An 18,690-nucleotide genomic window follows, 5' to 3' on the forward strand; every position below is an offset into this window, starting at 1 on the left:
GGGGGTGGATAATTGCATCTTCCTGGTGCCGTGGATCTCTCTTGACAGTACATCTGTGGCCAGAATCAAGCTATTTCTGCCTGTGGTTGTGTGCTCTGACCCTTAAGAGCTGGAAATGAGGGGATGAGTGCAGAAGTGAGGGGTGCACAGCTCCGCCGGCTTTTCTGGGTGGTCCCATAGCCTACGCACCCTTCTGACGTAAACTGAGACCAGCAGTAAATGATAGTCGTAGGCACTTGAGAGATGTGTGAAATGAATGAATGAATGAATGAATGGGCATGCTTGTTATGAATAAGTAAACACCATCTTGACAATAGGACAACTGAGGCTTAGGAAAGGGAGCAACAAAGATCTCTCACATTAGCAGCAAGTGGGCAACTTGAGCCTACTTCTCTCAATTCCAGGCTTATTGGCTTTCTTCCATACCCAAGGCCTCCCAGTTATCATAGGCCCCCAAGCTTAGCCCTAGATTTGTAAGACACAGTGCTTACAGGGAAGGCCTGCCTGGCTGGCTGCCCGGCTGTGAGAGTGACTTTACCAAGGGACGCTATGAACATTGGATTCAAAGGACATTCTCTGCTTTTTCTCCTTTCCTCCTCCTTCCTCAGTGGTCTTGCAGGTGGAGGCAGGAACTTGACGGAGGCCTTCATTCCCTCGCCTGCTACCTTCTGTGGCTCACTCTCTCGGAAGGCACAAGATGGGCATCCCTACTGGTCACGACTGCCTGTATCTCTGTATCCTCTCCCCACACCCTTCAAAAATCCTCAATCTCTGTCTTGATCTTCTTTCGGCAAAACTCGGGATACAGTAAACTGAATCCAAACACTGTGCACTAAATGCCCCTTAACCACTTGTAGACACAGCTGTGTTTGTGTCATTCCCCTGTCCAGAAACTTCCAGTGTTTATGACAACAGTCAGCAAACTAAAGTAGACATGCCCCATGGGGGTACCTAGAAGAACTTCCACAAGGTACAGGAGCATGGATATTTTATAAGCAATTGATTTCCAACCTTTATGATTCTCACCCTTTATGCCATTTGGCTTAAGATTCAGATTCCAGAGGTCAACATCTAATTGGCCTAGTTCTCAGGTTATTTGCTCACCCAAAGTCCGGAGGACTGCAAGGCACCCTGACGGATGCATCAACGAGACCATATCCAGTCTATATACATCTGTGGGGAGATTGGTGAAAATTTCCACAAAACTAACAGGGTGTTGTTACCACAAAGGAACATGGATACGGTGAACACATCTAAGGGCTCTCTCCTTCACACTCTTACTCTCATGGCCACACACCCAACCCAGTGAAATGGGACCTACTTCTTGATTTTTCCCCCCAAATATATGAGTATTTACATATATGTCATGTTTCATTGCTTTTTATTTCCTGGAAAAAATATAATTATTATAATATTTTCCATACTATTCACTCTTCCTAGAGGTCCTGATTTTTTTTTTTTTAATTTTCACATATCCTATGAATGAACCATAATGTTTATCACCATATTGTCACTGTGGAACATTTAGAACATTCCAACTTTCAGCCGTGTTTGAATGATATGGATAAGAGCATGTTCGTGGACCCATCCTTAAGTGCATTGCTGACTCTCCTTCAAAAAGTACTACTTTGATCACTGGGTCTGATTGTACGAACATTTCAGGAGTTTTGATTATTTTGCCAAATTGCTTTTCATAAACTTTATACCAGTACAAGTTGAATAGGAAAAAATATTTCACTGTATCCTCGTCAGCACTGAGAGTTATCATTTGACAAAAATATTTGACAACTTGGTTGGTAAAAACTAGTAACTTCTTATCAAATAAGTGCAAAGTAAAACATACGCAAGCTTCTGGAGAAGAGTTGGCGTTTAGGTTTCACTTGCTCAATCCCATTTTCTTTGAATCCAGTCTTCTGATATTTTATTTTCTTTTTGCCTTCACACTCAAATACAGGGACCTTATTTTCCATCCATAATCTCCCCCTTCTTCTTTCGCCTTCTCTTTCTCTTACCCCAGTGTCACCACTGATTTTTTTTGGTAAATAATATATTTATCTTTTAATAAACTTACATATGCGTGGCTCATAATACCAAGGTTGAAGTCGTGCTTAATTTGCAGACCCAGCTCTCACCCACTCCCCTAACCCCACATTGGAAGCATCCTCCTTCCTTTCTGACCTCCCATAGACCTCCTTCCCAGGTCTTTTCTGCTCTTCGAGATCGGTGGCTTTGTTGAGGGCAGAGGCCGTGGCTTCTCTTGTCTGTATTTCTGACTGCTTCTAGCACAGGGATGGGTGTAGCAGGTGCTCATTAATTAAGTAGCTTTGCAATGGACAGGTGAATGGAATGATGAGCAGAGGGATGGACGGATGGACAGATGGATGGATAGAGAGATGGATTATTATTTTGTTGCTTCTAAAGAAATTAAGAATCACCCTTTTAGGCTTTGGATACCTAACGGTCTTATTATTATGAATGATCTGTAGGAAATTACCTGCTGATTTTCACCACGTAAAAACCCCATTTGTTAAACTGTGCTACAGAGAATCCTGATGCTTCAAAGTAACAAGTTCTTGTTCAACCAGTGAATGAACTATTTAATTACCATTACTCACTATCCACTGCAACTTTTTCTTTTTTCTTTTCCTTTATTTCCCCCCCCCCCCCCCTAATAGCTGATAGACTGGACACAGCCTCTTCCTGCCTGGAATTTCTGTTGTATAGATGAAAGTAACATTTGAGTAGATAGCTAGAAGCGCTTTGTATTCTACGTAAGATGGAGTCTCTTGCAATTGTGTTTTCTTCAAATCTGCCGTCACGATGCAAGGACAGCAGCCACCCCGGGTCCTGGCTGAGAGGTGCAGCTGAAAGGGACCTTACACTGGCTAGACTCTTACTCTGCACCAGGCCACATGTGGGCTGCTTTTGGTGGTTTATGTCATTTCATGTCCATATCATTGTCTTGGGAGGTAGGGGCTATAATATCCATTTGGCAAAGGAGGAAGCCAGGATCAGAGAGACTGTGTGACTCAAGGTCATGCAGTGAGGTTGCTGGCAGAGCTGGAATTCCAGCTTTGACTTTCCTAACTGGGGTCCTGAATGCTGTCCAGTCTTCCAAACTGTTCTCCTTAAACATTTCTTTCTTTCCTTTGTTCTAACACCACTTGGATTTTGTCTCCTTCCTCCATCTGTATTGTAGAATAGATTCCCCTTAGAACAGGATTTCATACTCCAGCATTCCTGTCCCTGTGTTGACACACGGTCTCCTCCATACATACTACCCTGCCCCATACATACTACCCTGGATGCATGCGTTTTATCCTAAAGCCACACTCAAAACCTCTCAAACCCTCTCTCCTCCAAGCAGCAGCAACACCACAGAACATGGACACTGCTCAAAATATCAGGGGGTCTGATTTTAAGGGACTCAGGGACTCAGTTTGTTCATCTGTAAAATGGAAACAAGACCAGATACAACTGTGACAGCCTAATAAAGTGATACATCACCTTGAAAATGCAACTAGCTCTGGGTTTGTTTGGCCAAGAAGCATTTTGGAATGACAATGTGCTTCTGGTTCTAGAAGTCCCTGCTCCCCTACATTTCCCTCTGGGCTTCAGTCCACTCCCTTCCTGCAACCTGGCTGAATTTCTCCTTGCACCCCTGCTCGCCACATGGAAGCTGGCTATGTCCAGGAGCTGGGAGAGCAAAGGGCCTGTGGCCACCTATGGGGTCAGAAGGTAATCAAAGCATGAGGGGTGATATAAGGAAGCCACTTCAAAGGACACATGTAGAGAGAGAATTTCTTGGCTGGAGACCACTCTGTAACTGTGAGATCTGGGGAACACCATGACCTTGTCAGCGGCTTGGGATTCCAAGAGCTCTTTTTTATTCTTTTCTTTTTCTCTTTCTTTCTTTCTTTCTTTCTTTCTTTCTTTTTTTTTTAAGGGAAAGAGTGAGTGCACAAGCCAAGGGAAGGGCAGAAGGCAAGGGAGAGGATTTTAAGCAGGCTACACTCTCAGAATGGAGCCCGATACAGAGCTCAATCTCATGACCCTGAGATCATGATCTGAGCTGAAATCAAGAGCTGGACACTGAACCAGCTGTGCCACGCAGGACCCCGCCAAGGGCAGTTTTTATTTTAGTGATTAGCAGTTGGATTGAAATAATTGATATACCAAGAAACAGCACATTTTCAATGTATGCAGTTGGATGCGTTTGGACACGTGTACACACCTGTGAAACCGTTCGCGCCATCAAGGTACTGAACGTTGGCATCACTTCTGGAAGTTTCCTCCTGCCTCTTCCTTCTCTGTTGTTGTTTTCATTAGTCTGTCGGCCTGTTTGTGGTAAGAACACTGAACATGAGATTTACCATCTTAACAAAATTCTAAACTGCACGACACCATGTTGTCAGCACCAGGCCGTGTGCTGTGTCGCGGATCACTGGCTAAAGGATGGCTCCCATTTCAAGAGCCCTAGTCAGCAGAGGGGGCCACAGTGATCTGCATTTTTCTCTCTTCGTCTTTCTAAATCATGACCCTCTAATTACCACCAGAGAAGCCATTAAGAATATGGAGCCTAGGGCTCTTGAAAGCTCAAATTCTTCCAAAGACCAATTTCCCAGGAAATCAGGCTAGTGTATTTGTTCTTCGAGGAACTCCTCAGTGAATTCTCCTGTTGTCTATTTACGCATCCATCCATTCATTTAAATATTCAACAAATCTGCACCACTCCCTGTCAAATATCCCTGCTCTGGGCCCTCTGGGAGCAGACGCCTGCCTTTAGAAACACACAGTGTGATGGGAACGTAAACCCCGCCTCTGCTCCTTCCTTCCCTCATCTCTCCCGAAGCCCTCCTTGCTTCAACGTCCCCAGTACCCATTTCCAAGCCAAGCCCTGTGCGGTCGACGGGGTTGTTCCCAGACAGGCTGGGCTGTATGCACACTTCCTTCATGAAACAGGTTGAAATTGGTGCTGGGCTGGCATGGAAGTGAAACATGCCTCCAGCTTTGAAGTCGGACAGAGCTAGGTATGTACTTGATCATGACCTCTGTCAGGTCTCCGCACTTCCCTTGGACTCAGTTGTGTATCTGTACCGTGGGGTTGCGTTGGCCTCTCTGGCAAGGGTGCCGTGAGGATTGCAGGAGATGGTGTGGGTGGAGGGCTCAGGCTGTTGGCTTCCACACTATTATTAATACTAAGAAAGCAGACTCAGCATTCAGTGAGGCCACAGAGAACACGACAAATCTGGCTTGGCTAAATGAAGGAGAAAGTCTTCAAAGCCAATGAGGGTGAGTCTAAGGAAAACTCATGAGTTGGAAAACAAAGTTGCTGCCTGTTCCTGTCCTCCAGATGCTTTTTAGGAACTTCTCCCCATCTCAGCAATGGCCAGGGCTTTTGCCCTAGGGCTAAATGCCGATGCCCTAGGGCTTTCTATAGGTACAGGCCAGTGCCCTGGGAGGGAAGCAGGTGCTGGCTCCCTCCCACCTGTGCTGGCCCTGGGACCCGCTTGCCAGCACGTGGCAGAGGCAGCTTGGCTGGCACAGTAGCCAGAAGCAAAGGCCCCTGGCCGAGTGGGGACGCAGAGGGCGGACAAGAAGCCCCCAAGGTCCACGTAGCCTGGGTGTAGGGGGATAGCTGTCTGGAGATAGCCAGAATCCCAGCTGAAACCAAACAGTCCCTGTGTTCACCAGCACTCAGGCATCCCCTGCAGGCTAGTGGCCCAAACTGCCAGGGCCAGAGGAGGCAAAGATGGAGTGTACAAGGCAAGGAAAGGGGGGTGAGGGCTGCCTTTGCGGGAAAGCAGTTCTTCCCCCATCACCAAAGTCCTAGTCCTCAAGCTTTCCGGTTCCGGATTCTGATGTTGGGTGGATTTCCTGAAAGCACGGTCTTCTACAAGGCGGCATCCAGTGCCACGCTCGGGAGAGCATGGACTTTGGAGATTGGCTGGATTCCTGCTGTGGCTCCACTTTTTAGGAACGATGGGATCGTATATGACTTTACCACTCTGATCCTCGGCTTTTTTCTCTATAAAATGAGGTCGTAAGAGCTGCCTTCTGGGCTTGAACTGGTGAGTTTCCTTTTCTCCTGCTCACCCCTCTCTTTAATAATGGGCTCTCTTCTTATTTCCTCCACTTGTTTCATGAACAATCCTCCCTCCCCACTCCCTAACACATTTTAGATGCTCTGCTTTGGGCCAGCCTCTAACACCAGTCCCTGCCTTTCTTCTCCTCCTTTGTTCCTTCCCTCTTCCTCATCACTGTGTTCATCTCCTTAAAGAGCCAATCGATTGCTGCCTCCTCCGAAAGGCTTCCTTAAGCAGGGCAGGAAGAATTCATTGCTTCCTGCTGGGGATCTCATGTATTTTTATGCATCTATACTGTAAGTGTTCCCTCGGCTTCCTGTTGTAAATCCTGCTGTCCCTTGCCCCAGCCTACACACTGCTTGAGGGTTGGGTTCTGTCTGGGCACCTCTGGGTGCTGTATCTAGCAGAGGGCCTGGTACTCAGTAGGTGCAAAGGAATGCAGAAATGCTTCCCCACCGTGGTACATGGGGCAGCTCTAAGTGCGGGTGGCTGCAGTAAACTTGTCTTACCCTGGGAGGAACAGATGAGCGGCAGAGAGGCGCTCGCATTTGTAGCTATGCACAGGTGCACTGCCTTGTTTATTTCGCCGGGTCCCGCAGCCACCCTGCAGGAAACACAGCAATGATGCATTTAATAATGCATTTACATCTGAGCAAACAAAAGCTCAGGGAGGAGGTCACTCATGCCAGGACATGCCCTTGAGAGCTTTGTAAAATTTTTGTCTGTCATCCAAGTCTCTTCTTTCTTCAGCATACCGCCTGTACCCCTGCAAGAAGGAATGATGTTGGTGTGCTCATAGCTGAGTTTTCGTGTCCTGCCTCCTCTTCTCTAGACCCAAGCTTTTGGTTCTACTCCCTCCCCAGCAGATATTCGGGGACCAACTTTCTCTATCAAAGTGCTGGGCTAGACAGAGGCTTTCAACCTGGGGTCCATGCTGGAGGTCCATGAAATCACACGGAAAAATAATACATTTTTTTACTTTCGCCAACCGCTCATTGAAAGTCAGCATTTTCTCCTATTGTAGACACTGACGTGTTAATAGCCCCTATGACTTTGCCGCTAAAAGAAATCACACGCAGTAGTCTATCATCTTTCGTTTGTTGCAGATCGTAACGTCTAGTTTCTGCTCATCACTACTTCCAATTTATGGTCATTATTGCATCTGTTACTGGGTCTTTTTATTTAATGTGTCAACAAAGCAGCATATATATTATTGTAGCTCACTTTTTACAAAAAAACTCTTTTGGTAAGTGGTTTCTTTTGTAATGTTTTCTGCATTTGATTTTTTTTTTTTTTTTTGCATTTAAAAACGTTATTTTAAGATGCGACCCGTATGTTTTGGCAGGCTAACAAAGGGGTCCTGGGCCCTGAGTTGGGAGCCCCCGTTCTCTGGTTTGAGTAACTTTCAGGCTGGAGGAAAACCCTGCTATGGGTAGTGACTCAGCAAGGACAACCAGTACATGGGTGGGGAAGGGGACAGCAGTTTGCCTTCATTCATTCATTCCTTCAGGGACTCATTCATCTTTCTGACAACAATCTGAAAGGCTGTCTAGGGTTTCAGGTGCTGGACTGCAGTGAGGGCATCAGAGCCCTGTCCTCACGGAGCTTTTACCATCTCGCGACCCTCCCGGTTACCTAAGAGTTAAGCGCCGTGGCCCATGATTCATGCTTGAGGAAGGTGAGCCTCAGAGAGGGAGAAATGAGCTGGACGGTTTTCTCTGCTGAGAAGTGGCAGGGCCTGTTTTGAGCCTGTGGCTTCTTCTTGGTAACAAAGGGTAACACTTTCTGATTTCCCTGCTGATTGTATACGTCTCTTGATTCCCTTAGGTGCTAAACAATGGCAATGACAGGTACAGTGGCAGGAATGGGTATTGTCTCTCCCCACTACCCCATTCTTACCTTTCCGTGCTGTCTTTCTTGTTTCTCGAAGCCACATCATGTAATTAGAAATCTGAGCGGATAAGAGTCTTCTAGATCACCCAGTTGTTGTATAGATGTGGAACCTGAGAGGCTCAGAGAGGATGTTAAGTCTCCTGGGGACACACAGCAGAGTGAGGCAGAGCTAGACCCGGGTCCCCTGCCTGGAGCCTCCAGCCTGTATCTTCCTGCCGGAGGACACGGCTCCATGGACGCTCTGCTGGTGAGCTCTCCTGTTTCTAGGCAGCCCCGTCTGCCATCCCAGGTCACCGTGGCCTTCTGTGCTCCCTGGGGAGCCTGTGCACTCCCAGCTGGGCTTCTGAACAGCTGCTCCTGAGAACCCTGTGCCCTCCCACCCCTGGGGCCCATCTTAATGAGCTTCTCTCCGGGATGAGAACTGTAAGGAGCTCTCCATGAGTCCATGTGGGTATTTCATAAATAAATAATCCTCAGTCCTCAGCATTTCTCACGGAACTTTTAAAATAATGGTTCCTTTTAAATATGATGATGGGGGGGGCGCCTGGGTGGCTCAGTGGGTTAAAGCCTCTGCTTTCGGCTCAGGTCATGATCCCAGGGTCCTGGGATCGAGCCCCGCATCGGGCTCTCTGCTCAGCAGGAAGCCTGCTTCCTCCTCTCTCTCTGCCTGCCTCTCTGCCTACTTGTGATCTCTGTCTGTCAAATAAATAAATAAAATATTTTAAATATGATGATGGGATTCATAGGGGCAGGAGAAAGGGGGATGGGGTGAGGTGAATTTCTATGACAGAGCCGTCCAAATGAGGTAGTAGCTTTTTCCAAGGAATGATGGTCTCAGAGATCGGATGGACTCCATGGTCCTTGGGCATGTGGGGGTGAGGGTCACACCTTGTCTCGACACTCCTAGGGAGAGCCGTGGGGTGACAAAACTTTACCAGGCTGCTGGCTGGTTTGGCTTCTGGGCCTGATGCTCTTTGAGGAAACCAGCTTCCCCCAGTGTCCCAACTCCCATCGTCCACTCCTTAGGTGAGACTGGCCCCTCTGACCTGGGCTCTCTGACCACCTGTCTTCTTTCAGCATCTGCCAGAGTTTGTAGTTACAGATGTAGACACGGACAGAGGCGCAGATTCAGAAGTGGGCATGGACGCAGAGACTCGTGGGGTGACTCTGTGCCATCAAGTGAGCCGTGTGATCCAACAAACAAAGCCTTTGCCCTCTCCTCTCCTCTCTGCTTCCCAAACCTCCAGCCCCCACGGCAAGTGCCGGGGAAATATTCACGAGACGGACAAATGCACTTCTGAAACACAACGGCCCCTTACTGGGAACCCCTGTTTGGGCCAGGTGCCGAGGACTAGCCCTGATGGCTTTCATCTCCTGGAGTCCTGACCTCAGCCCTGTGAGCCGAATGCTGTTGTCCCCATCTCACAGGGGGCAGTGGACACTCACAGACATTTTCTCTTTGTCCCCAAGACCGTGCAGCTGATGGCCCCCTTTGTGCCTCTTCTTTCTTCACCGGCTGGGTTCACTCACCAAACAGCTGCAGCACACCCAGCCCACGGGGGGCGTGGCGGGAGGTACAGAAGTGAGGGGAATCTCAGCTCACAGGAAGCTCGAGAGCTACTCAAAGGCACAGGCACTCACAGGAAACTCAGAGCCCACTCTGCACGGCAGTGTATATCCTTGACCTAAATTAGGGCAAAGCGTAATTGCTAGAGGAAGGGAAATGAGAAGTATCAGCTGGAACACCAGCCCCAGAATCTCCAGCTGGGATGCGATCGGAAGGAGGAAGACAGGACAGTGTTGGCTCGGATTCAGACACCCCAGGGCGGGGCCCTGGCTCCCCCGTACTGACTTAGTGTGTGACATGGGGCCCGCCCCCACCACCGTGAGTGCAGGTTCCTGTACGTGAGGGTGTGGATTTCTTTTTTAATTGACAGAAGGGGCCATGGGAATAGCACCACCCCACAGGACTGTGGCAAGAAGTAACCCATGAAGTCATGTCACATCAAAGCTTTCATGTCTTCAGGGAGCAATAGGTAGTATCCGTTGTTTTTCCCCATCACGATGGTACTGTACAGCCCTCCCCAGAAGCTGGGCTCTGCCCCACAGCCAGCCCCGAAAATGGCCATCCCCCCTCTGTTTGCATCCCCGCCATGGCCGGCAGCAGCAGGACCTTGCTCATTGGCTCTGATGTTAGAAAAGCCCAAATCTGCCTCCCTGTGGCTTGCTCCAGCTCACCTCTGCCCGGAAGCCTTTTAGGATAAAGCAGTTGCTGCGGGCTGGCCACTGTCCTGGGACTGTTACCTACATTATCTTTAGTTGGTCTCAAAACAGCCTTCATCCTCAAAATGGTGCCTCAGTTTCTCTCTCTGTAAAATGGAGATATCATAGCATTTACATTATTGTGCTTCTCTGTTTTGGTTTGGTTTGGTTTGGTTTTGGTTTTGGTTTTGGTTTTTTATGAGGGTGAAGTAAGCGGACACAAGCAACCCTTGCTACATTTTTTCAGGGCCTGGGATGGATGCCCGAGAAGCTTTCACTGTTATTGTTGTTTTATTGCCATAGGATTTGTAGAAAATACCAATCTACATTACTAAACAAAAGTGGGATCTGCTTTTAGAAACCTCTGGGGGCTATCCATGGCTCCCAGGGTGAAGTCCAGAATTGCCAAGGCCTGGCACACCAAACCTTGCCAGGCCTGACTGCCGGCCGCCGGTGCTGCCCCGCCCTTTGTCATACCCCACCGCATCCCAGCACTCCTGCTTCCTTGCATTGCTTAATGTTCCCTGAACCAAGGCATGTCTCCCCTACCTCTCTGGGACTTAATATATTCTGTTCTCTCTGCCTAGAATACTCTTACCCCATACCACTCTCCTTTATCTGGCCAATTCCTCCCCCTCCTTTATGTCTCAGGTTCAATACTATTCCCTCCAAAAAGCCTTGTCTGACTGCACCCACCCCCACTTCTAAGGTCTGGATGAGGGAAATCTCTTTATGATCCTATGGCCCCAGTTATATTGCGAAGTTAACTTTTGTTTTTCTTTTCTACCTCCCTAACTCATGCTATGTCACATCTATGCTTATGTGCCCCAGGAATCAGGTCAGGGCCCTGAAAGAAATTAGGCATCAATAAAAAATCTGAATGAGTAAACAGACCTTCCCTTCTCCTTATTGAGCTCCTTACATTCTCAAGCCATGGTTCTTACAACTTTGAGGGACACTAAGGTGGTGCTAATCACTACTAGCCATTGGGCACTTTCTCATATATATATTGTCTGCATTAATTCTCATGCTAACTCTGCCAGCCACATGTTCATATATCCATTTTTCAGATGAGGAAGTAGAGGCTCAGCGTATAAGGGACTTGTCCAGCATCTCATAATGAGTGAAGCCAGGAAACAAAGCTGCTGCATATCCCCTGGTCTGCACTGTTGCTCATGCTGCTGGGGTGGAAGTGCCTGTCCAAGGTTCCTCCCTCCCCAGGAGCTCAGGAGACCAGGTTGCCACTGTTATCAGAGAATGATTAGTCCACATGCGTGGGGCCATGTCAGTGTCTGGGCCCTGAGTCACCTGTTCACACCTCTCTGTGAGTGACACAGACCTCCCCTGGTGTTTATTAAGAGAAGGCCATGTCAGCATCTGTCCCCAGCTGCCCAGCCTCATGCTCATCCTGTGTGAGGCTCTGCTGACTCAGCCAAATGGGACCCAGGTGATGTATTTGTGCTGGAGCAATCAGCTAGGGTGGGGGATGGCAGCCTCACTTGGCCTCCTGGGGTCTGATTGACTCCGTTTTGAAACCAGGATTATCAGAAAGAAAGAATTCAGATGCCAGAGTTGGAGAGACACTTGGCAGCACCATGGACAGCACCTGGATCCCGCAGGTGCAAGAACAGGGCCTGGAGAGGCCAGAGGGGAGCCAGAGTCAAGATCAGCTCAGTACCTTGCCTGCAGCAGGTGTCCAAAGGTGTCTTAAGTGAATGGATGTTGAATAGATTTGCATTGGGCTTCTGCACATCGTGTCATTGTGTTTTCACAATGATACTACATGGTTGGGAGCTGAAAACATACTGTTTCCACTTTACAGATGGGAAGACTGAGGTGCAGATGAAACTTCATGCAGGAGCAAGAATGCGGGTTGTAGAGTCAGGCATATCTGGGTTCAGATCTTAACTTCCAACACTGACCTGTGGGTGTTCCCATTAAAACAAACACCGAGAAATAGCAATCCAGCCTGCTGTGTCTCCTCGTACACACAATCTTATTGAAACATACCATGCTAACTCATTGTATTTCCATATCATCACCACATACTCTCTCTGGCTGATTGAGCATTACAAAGGCAGAGTTGAGTCGTTGGGTCAGAGGCTGTATGGCTTCCAGAGCCCAAGATATTTACTATGGACTCCTATAAAGAGAAACTTGCTGACCCCTGTTCTGCCTGGGATATGATGTACTTAATTAAAGTGGGTCTTTTCTCCCCTCAAACGCAGGAGAAGTGGCCTCACCATGCTCCTTTTTCTAAGACTTTCCAGGCCTATAGATACCGCAGTGTAGCATGCAGGGTCTGGAGTGGAAGGGCTGGTGTGGTGTTAGGAGCACTGGAGTCAGAGCCAAGGACCAGAATGTTCTAATCCTGGCTCTCTCCTACTGTGTGAGCTTGAAGACTTTCCTCTGAGCCATGGATCACTGGGTTGATTCATGTAACTCCAAAATCTGTGTCCACCCAGATTCTCAGAATGTGACCTTCTTTGGAAATTGGGTGTTTGCGGAGATAACCAAGATAAGATCATAATGGATTAGGGGCGTGCTAAATCCAATGGATGGTGTCATTGTAAGAAGAGGGAAAAACATGCAGGAAGAAGGCCATGTGAGTTAGAGTGATTTGCTATAAGCCAAGGGATGCCAGGAGTTGCCAGGAGCCATGGGAAGCAAGGATTCTCCCCTAGAGCCTATAGAAGAAATATAGCTCTGCTGACACCTTGAGTTTGGACTTCAAACCTTCAGAACTGGGAGGAAATAAGTTTCTCTTCTTCGAAAGCATCCAGTTCAAGGTGCTTGTTATGGCAGCGCTGGGAAATGAGGTTCTTCCTCCTACTCCAGCATGCATCTAGGCTATTACAGCATTTACCCAGGCCAGGAGACAGTGCTGGGAGGAATGCAGATGTTGTCCAGGTTCTGCCCTTCCAGTTCTTCCTCCTCAAAGACACAGAGCGATTAGATGTAGATTTCTACCAGCTGTCCTGTTACGAGAGCTCTGACTTGCCCAGGGGCATAGAGCAAGTTGGCCCAGCTCACCCATTGCACAGAGAAAGCTCAGGACTTGGCATCAAGCCAGCTTGGATGCACACCCTGGCCTCTCTGTCTCATGGACCAGGGCGAGTGACAGAACTCCCCTCCCCCTAAGACCCAATCTCCAGCTTCAGGGTAGGAACAAAAAGGTATACTTCCTAGGCCAATGGTGAAAGTCAAAGGACAGAGCACAGGGAAGGAACCTAGCACAGTGCCCATGCACAGCAGATGCTCAGGAAATTAGAGCTGGTGAAGATGTTGGGACTGATGGTGATTTCTCGCAAAGCTGTGAGTCACCCAGATCTCTCTGTCACCCCAGCCCACCTCCACCTGGAGGGCTAGTCCCCTGATCCTTTGCCCCCAGCTACTGGGGCAGCTTTAAGCTCCAACAGACCCCGAATCCTGAACTCAGCCTGGGATGAGGGATTAAGTCTGAAGTTAAGAAAATGTCAGAGTCTGCCTTGAGCTACTTCTCTGGCTTGTGCCTGATGATTCTTCATTTCTCCAGCCTGACACAATCACTGCTAGACTCAGTAACAGCCCCAGTGTCAGGTCTTTGTGTTTGAAATAATGTTCCCCTCATGTAACTGATGTTTATGCAGAATCAATCCTTTTAAAAGCTAACAGCCTCCTTATTTGTATAGCCTGAGCTGTCGCCAGGTTCCACTGCAAGGTGACATTTTTTGCTTGTTTTTCTCTCCTCTTTCTTTGTTTTTCTTTGTCATTCTCTGACTGCTCTCTGTGTCCCTGTGTGTGTTCTCTTCCACTCACTCAGGGTCTTTTTCTTCACTTTCATTCTCTGTTTCTGAGGCTGTCTCCTTCCCCAGCCCCCACCCCTTGCCCCCTCCTCAACCCGTCCCCTCTCCCTGTGCTCCATACAGGACGCCCTTGTTCTGTTTACCTTTATGTTTTCTCCTTTTAAATCTCTGTGTTTCTTACTCCTGTTTCTCCCTATTCTAGCTCATTTCTGTCTCTTTTCACATAGTTTCTCTGCCTCCATATTTTCCTCTTTTAATCTCTTTCTATATGATACTCCTCTGGATTTTCTCTCTGTCTCTGTGCTTTTCTGTCTGTCTGCCATCCATTCACTCACCCACCCAAACTCCCACCCACCAAACCATCTGCCCACACATCCATCCATCTATCCATTTCTCTCCTTTCTAGCAATTTCTCTCCATGTTTATTTCTTTATGTGGTCTCACACTTTCTCAACTTGTCTCTCCCTCTGTCTTTATCTCCTCCTTTTAATTCTCACTTTTTCTTCTCCCTCTAAGGATATTAATATTTTAATAGCCTTAGTGTCTTCTCAGAATCCTCAATTCTTTCTGTGATTGAAAAGTGGCAAGCTTCGGGGCACCTGGGTGGCTCAGTGGGTTAAATCCTCCGCCTTCAGCTCAGGCCATGATTCCAGGATCTTGGGATCGAGCCCTGCATCAGGCTCTGCTTAGCAGGGAGCCTGCCTCCCTTCCTCTCTCTCTACCTGCCTCTCTGCCTACTTGTGATCTCTGTCTGTCAAATAAATAAATAAATCTTAAAAACGAAACAAAACAAAACAACAAGCTTCCCAAGAGCCTCCGTTCAGGAACTGTTCATTCTTTTCCCCCATCCACCTGCCACCCTGACCTCATTCTGTGTCAAGTTGAAAAGGGAGGGCCAGTCTGGCAGCTCTCCTGCCATCTTCTCTGTTGTCCTTCTACTACAGACCTAAGCATGAAGGACTTGGGTCAGAAACCTAGAGCTGAGGCTTGGCAGGGGCAGATCCCATTGGAGAGACTCTTGGTGAGACCAGTGACAGGTGGAGCCTGCCTGTATCCATGCCTTCTGGTGTTGTGTTTCTTCTAGAAAACATTTACTTACCACAGGTTTTTGCCAGCCTTGTGCTGGAGGCTGGAAAGGGATGAGTAACTCTTGAAGCATTTGCTCAAAAAGCTGATGGGCTTTCTGAGCAACCATAGAGCTGATGATTAAGATCCGTGGGATCATAGATTTAAACAGTGTGTTCAGAGGGAAAAGAAATTAGTTCTAGTTGGGGGATGGAGACAGGGGTTCCTAAGAAGGTCATAGCAAGCTCTTTGGAGGTCAGGGCTTTGTCCTATGTCGTTTCTGCATCCCCAGTACTTAGAATAGTGCCTGCTACGGGGTAAGCATTCAGTAAGCACTGCAGTATATGAATGAATGGATGGGTGGATGAATTTGAATAGTTTTGAGGGATTCTTGGGATTTTATCAGGGAGAAAAATTAGAGATGAGCATCCCAGACCCAAAAGCATGATTAAGGCTTCTGAGAAGTGAAGGTACATGCTATACTCAGATCCCCTTTTCACGGCTGACCTGCCCATCCCCTAGATTGTGACTCATGGCCCATCAATGTGTCCCTCACTGGCTATTGCCTTCAGCCACAGGAAACTGCCTCATCCAATGATACCACCTTCTGGATGGCAGCCCTTGGCCAGTGACGATATAGTGATACAGAGGGTGGGGTCCCTTGTCTTTAATCAGGATATTCTTAAAGGGCCACCCAACTCTAGAGCTCCGGAACAACAAACTGAAGCTTCAGATCTAAATGCATTAACCACATGGTGACTCAGCCTCTCCCTTGTCCAGTCCTGCCTTGCTTACTTCCTACAACTGTGTAAGAGGGATCCTTGAAACACCTGCTCTGTGCAAGTCTGTTTCAGAGTCCGTTCTCAGAGAATCTAAATTAAGATTGTGGGTTTAGGGAATGAGAAGAGACCTGTGGCTATGAGGACAGGGTAGAAGAAGCTGGACAGGCAGGGGGTGGGGGGGACCAAATTGTGAAGGACCTCAAATGCCAAGGAAACTAATTTGGATTTTCTTCTGTAAGTAATGGGGGGCTATTATTGATAAGTGGCATATCGAATTAGAGCTGGAGTGTATGAGGTTCACTGGCAGTCAGTATGAATGATAATACAGAAGGGGATGATACTGGAGGTAGAAAATAAGCTACAACACCCAAACCTCGAACTCCACGCCTCTGGAGGGAAACAGTGGGAGGATGATGAAGGATGGTCCAGAGGCAATACCAAGGGTACTCTCTGGCCTCTTTGTGCAACAATCATCTCCCTTCTTTCACAATTCTGGACCCCATGAGTCCTATATCATGGGAGACTGTGTGTCACTACTCAGTGCCTGTGGTGTCCCTCTAGTATCTCCTACAGCTGTGCGCATCACAGATACTCCAGTGGTGGGATGTCCTTATTTGTGGCCCTTTTGCCAGGAAGCAGGCTCCAAAAACTCCTGTCTGTATATCTTCTCTCATAAAACCTTGGCAGAACTGTGAAACTGTGGATTATGGTACCTGGTCCAGTCTCCTCTGGAGGAAGAATGCGTTTGTCTAGAATCCTGTGACTGTTCCAACCACTGTTGCTGTCAGTCTGGATGGGGTCACTTTTATGCAATAGTATGAAAAATAAAGCTCTAAGATTCTAGAGTCAGACAGTCCTGTGTTTGTATCTTGGCTCTGCTGTTTATAGGCTTTGGAAATCGGGGACGTTCCATACCTTTAATAGTTTCAATATATAACCAAAGTTGGGATAATAGGAATGTGCCCATTTTGCAGAGTTGCTATGAGGAGGTCTAGAATCTGTAGAAACAGACAAATTGTGAGTTAAGAGTGGTATAGCAGGAGGAGCTTTCTCTTTTGGACTCAGAGGGAGCTTGGCACCAATCTCAATTCTGCCACATTACAGGCTGATGGACTTTAACAAGACTCCTTACCTTTCAGAGCCACAGTTTACTTATTGGTAAATGGAAATCTCAAGCCTATCTTCCCAAATGAGGATGATTAATGAAATAAAGAACGCCAAGTTCCATCACAAGTAGACAGGAAACTTGGCACTCTTTATTTCATTATTCCTCATCATCACAAGTAGACACACATCAAGTCATATGATAGCATATGGATGGTTTTTTTTTACTATTTTCTTTTTAAATATGTATTTAAAAATATGTATTTAAATATGTATTTGTATCATCTTGATTACAGATATCATAAATGGTGCTCTTAACTGTAATGAATGCATGTTTAACTTCTTTTAATCTAATGATACACATGTCTCTGGGGTTTAACCATCCTCTTTGTGTCTAAGGGAAGAAGCGATGCTGTCCACATACTTCGAAACCATCAATGACCTGCTGTCCTCCTTTGGGCCAGTTCGTGACTGCTCTCGGAACAATGGGGGCTGCACTCGGAACTTCAAGTGCGTGTCTGACCGCCAGGTGGACTCCTCAGGATGTGTGGTAAGTGCCATTGGCCCATGACTGTGGTGCTGGCCCAGACACCAAGGCTGCTTGCTAGAGGCCCCTCCCTCTGAGGGGAAACTCACTCATAACTACTGCCTCTGTGGCCTTCAGAACACTAGGCTCCCTTGGTTTCTTCATCTGTAAAGTGAGATACATAAACCTATTTTGTGGAATTGTTGGAAGAATGAAATGAGACATCAGAACTTTAGTGCCCAATATGCAATAGGTCCTTGAGAGCTTCTGGCCACAAGAGGGTGACTGTCCATTTGAGGGTGAGATAGAGCATGTCTTATCTCTGTGGACCCAGTGGGATCATGTCAATGAGATGTCCAGAAGAGGTTTCAGTGGAGACCTTAATGTTGATTGAAGTTGGGCAAGTTGGTTTTTACTGGCTTCAAAAATGGGTCAATTTACATTAGGGTAAGAGTAGGGATGGCAGGCTTATCTGCCTAAGGCTCCAGAATTGGGGATAGACACAAGGACACAGAGGCTCTTTGAGGAACTTTGTTGCCCATAGAAGAGGCTTTTGGACTGAATGGTTTATGTTGTAGGAATGGCCTAGGATGTTTGTTTCAGATGTAGGTTCCAGGATCCCATGCAGTCATGTTGCTTGTGGAGAGGAGGTTAGGTCCCAGGAACCTGAATTTGTAACGGTTTGGTGAGCATTCTATGTCTGGGGAGGCAGAGCTCATGGAAGCTCACTTGGTAGATATCACCCTGCAAGTTGAACTTCTTCAGCTGGCATTCTATGCCTTCTTGATTTGGCCCTTTCTAACCTCTCCATCACTTTACTTTCTTCTACATTAAAGCCAGTGGAGTGAATTAAATGTGGTTCTCTGAACCTATTCCCCCGTGTAATGACTCAGAGCCTTCGTTCCTACCGTCTATTAGCCTAGAGTGAGTTGTTCCCCACCAGCCTATGTAGCCAACAAGTAGACCTCTTTCCCGATGTCTTCTTTTCCCTCCTCATCTTGGAAAAGTGACCATCCTCTTCTAAAGATCGTTACTGTTTTCACTCCCTGCTACATACATTTGTTATAGCCCCTGTGATCATTTCTAGCACAAACTGGCTTTTTTCCAATTTATCCCACCCAGTAAACTGAGGGAATCAGTTCCCACCCAGGGAATCCGTGGATTCAACTTAGCACCCCAATGATCTC

The 18,690-nt window shown here is 47.4% G+C and overlaps 1 protein-coding gene across 3 annotated transcripts in view; it reads left to right on the forward strand.

Annotated features, from left to right (window-relative positions):
- ASTN2 (astrotactin 2) overlaps positions 1–18,690 on the forward strand; it is an 858,139-nt gene that overhangs the window by 489,814 nt on the left and 349,635 nt on the right. For all 3 annotated transcript variants that reach the window (XM_059410933.1, XM_059410934.1, XM_059410936.1), the window contains one exon: positions 17,377–17,527. In XM_059410933.1, the coding sequence (XP_059266916.1) occupies positions 17,377–17,527 (151 nt within the window). The remainder of the gene's footprint in view (positions 1–17,376; positions 17,528–18,690) is intronic.

The sequence above is a fragment of the Mustela nigripes genome, chromosome 9 (genome assembly GCF_022355385.1).
Source record: "Mustela nigripes isolate SB6536 chromosome 9, MUSNIG.SB6536, whole genome shotgun sequence".
In the NCBI taxonomy this organism is placed as follows: domain Eukaryota; kingdom Metazoa; phylum Chordata; class Mammalia; order Carnivora; family Mustelidae; genus Mustela; species Mustela nigripes.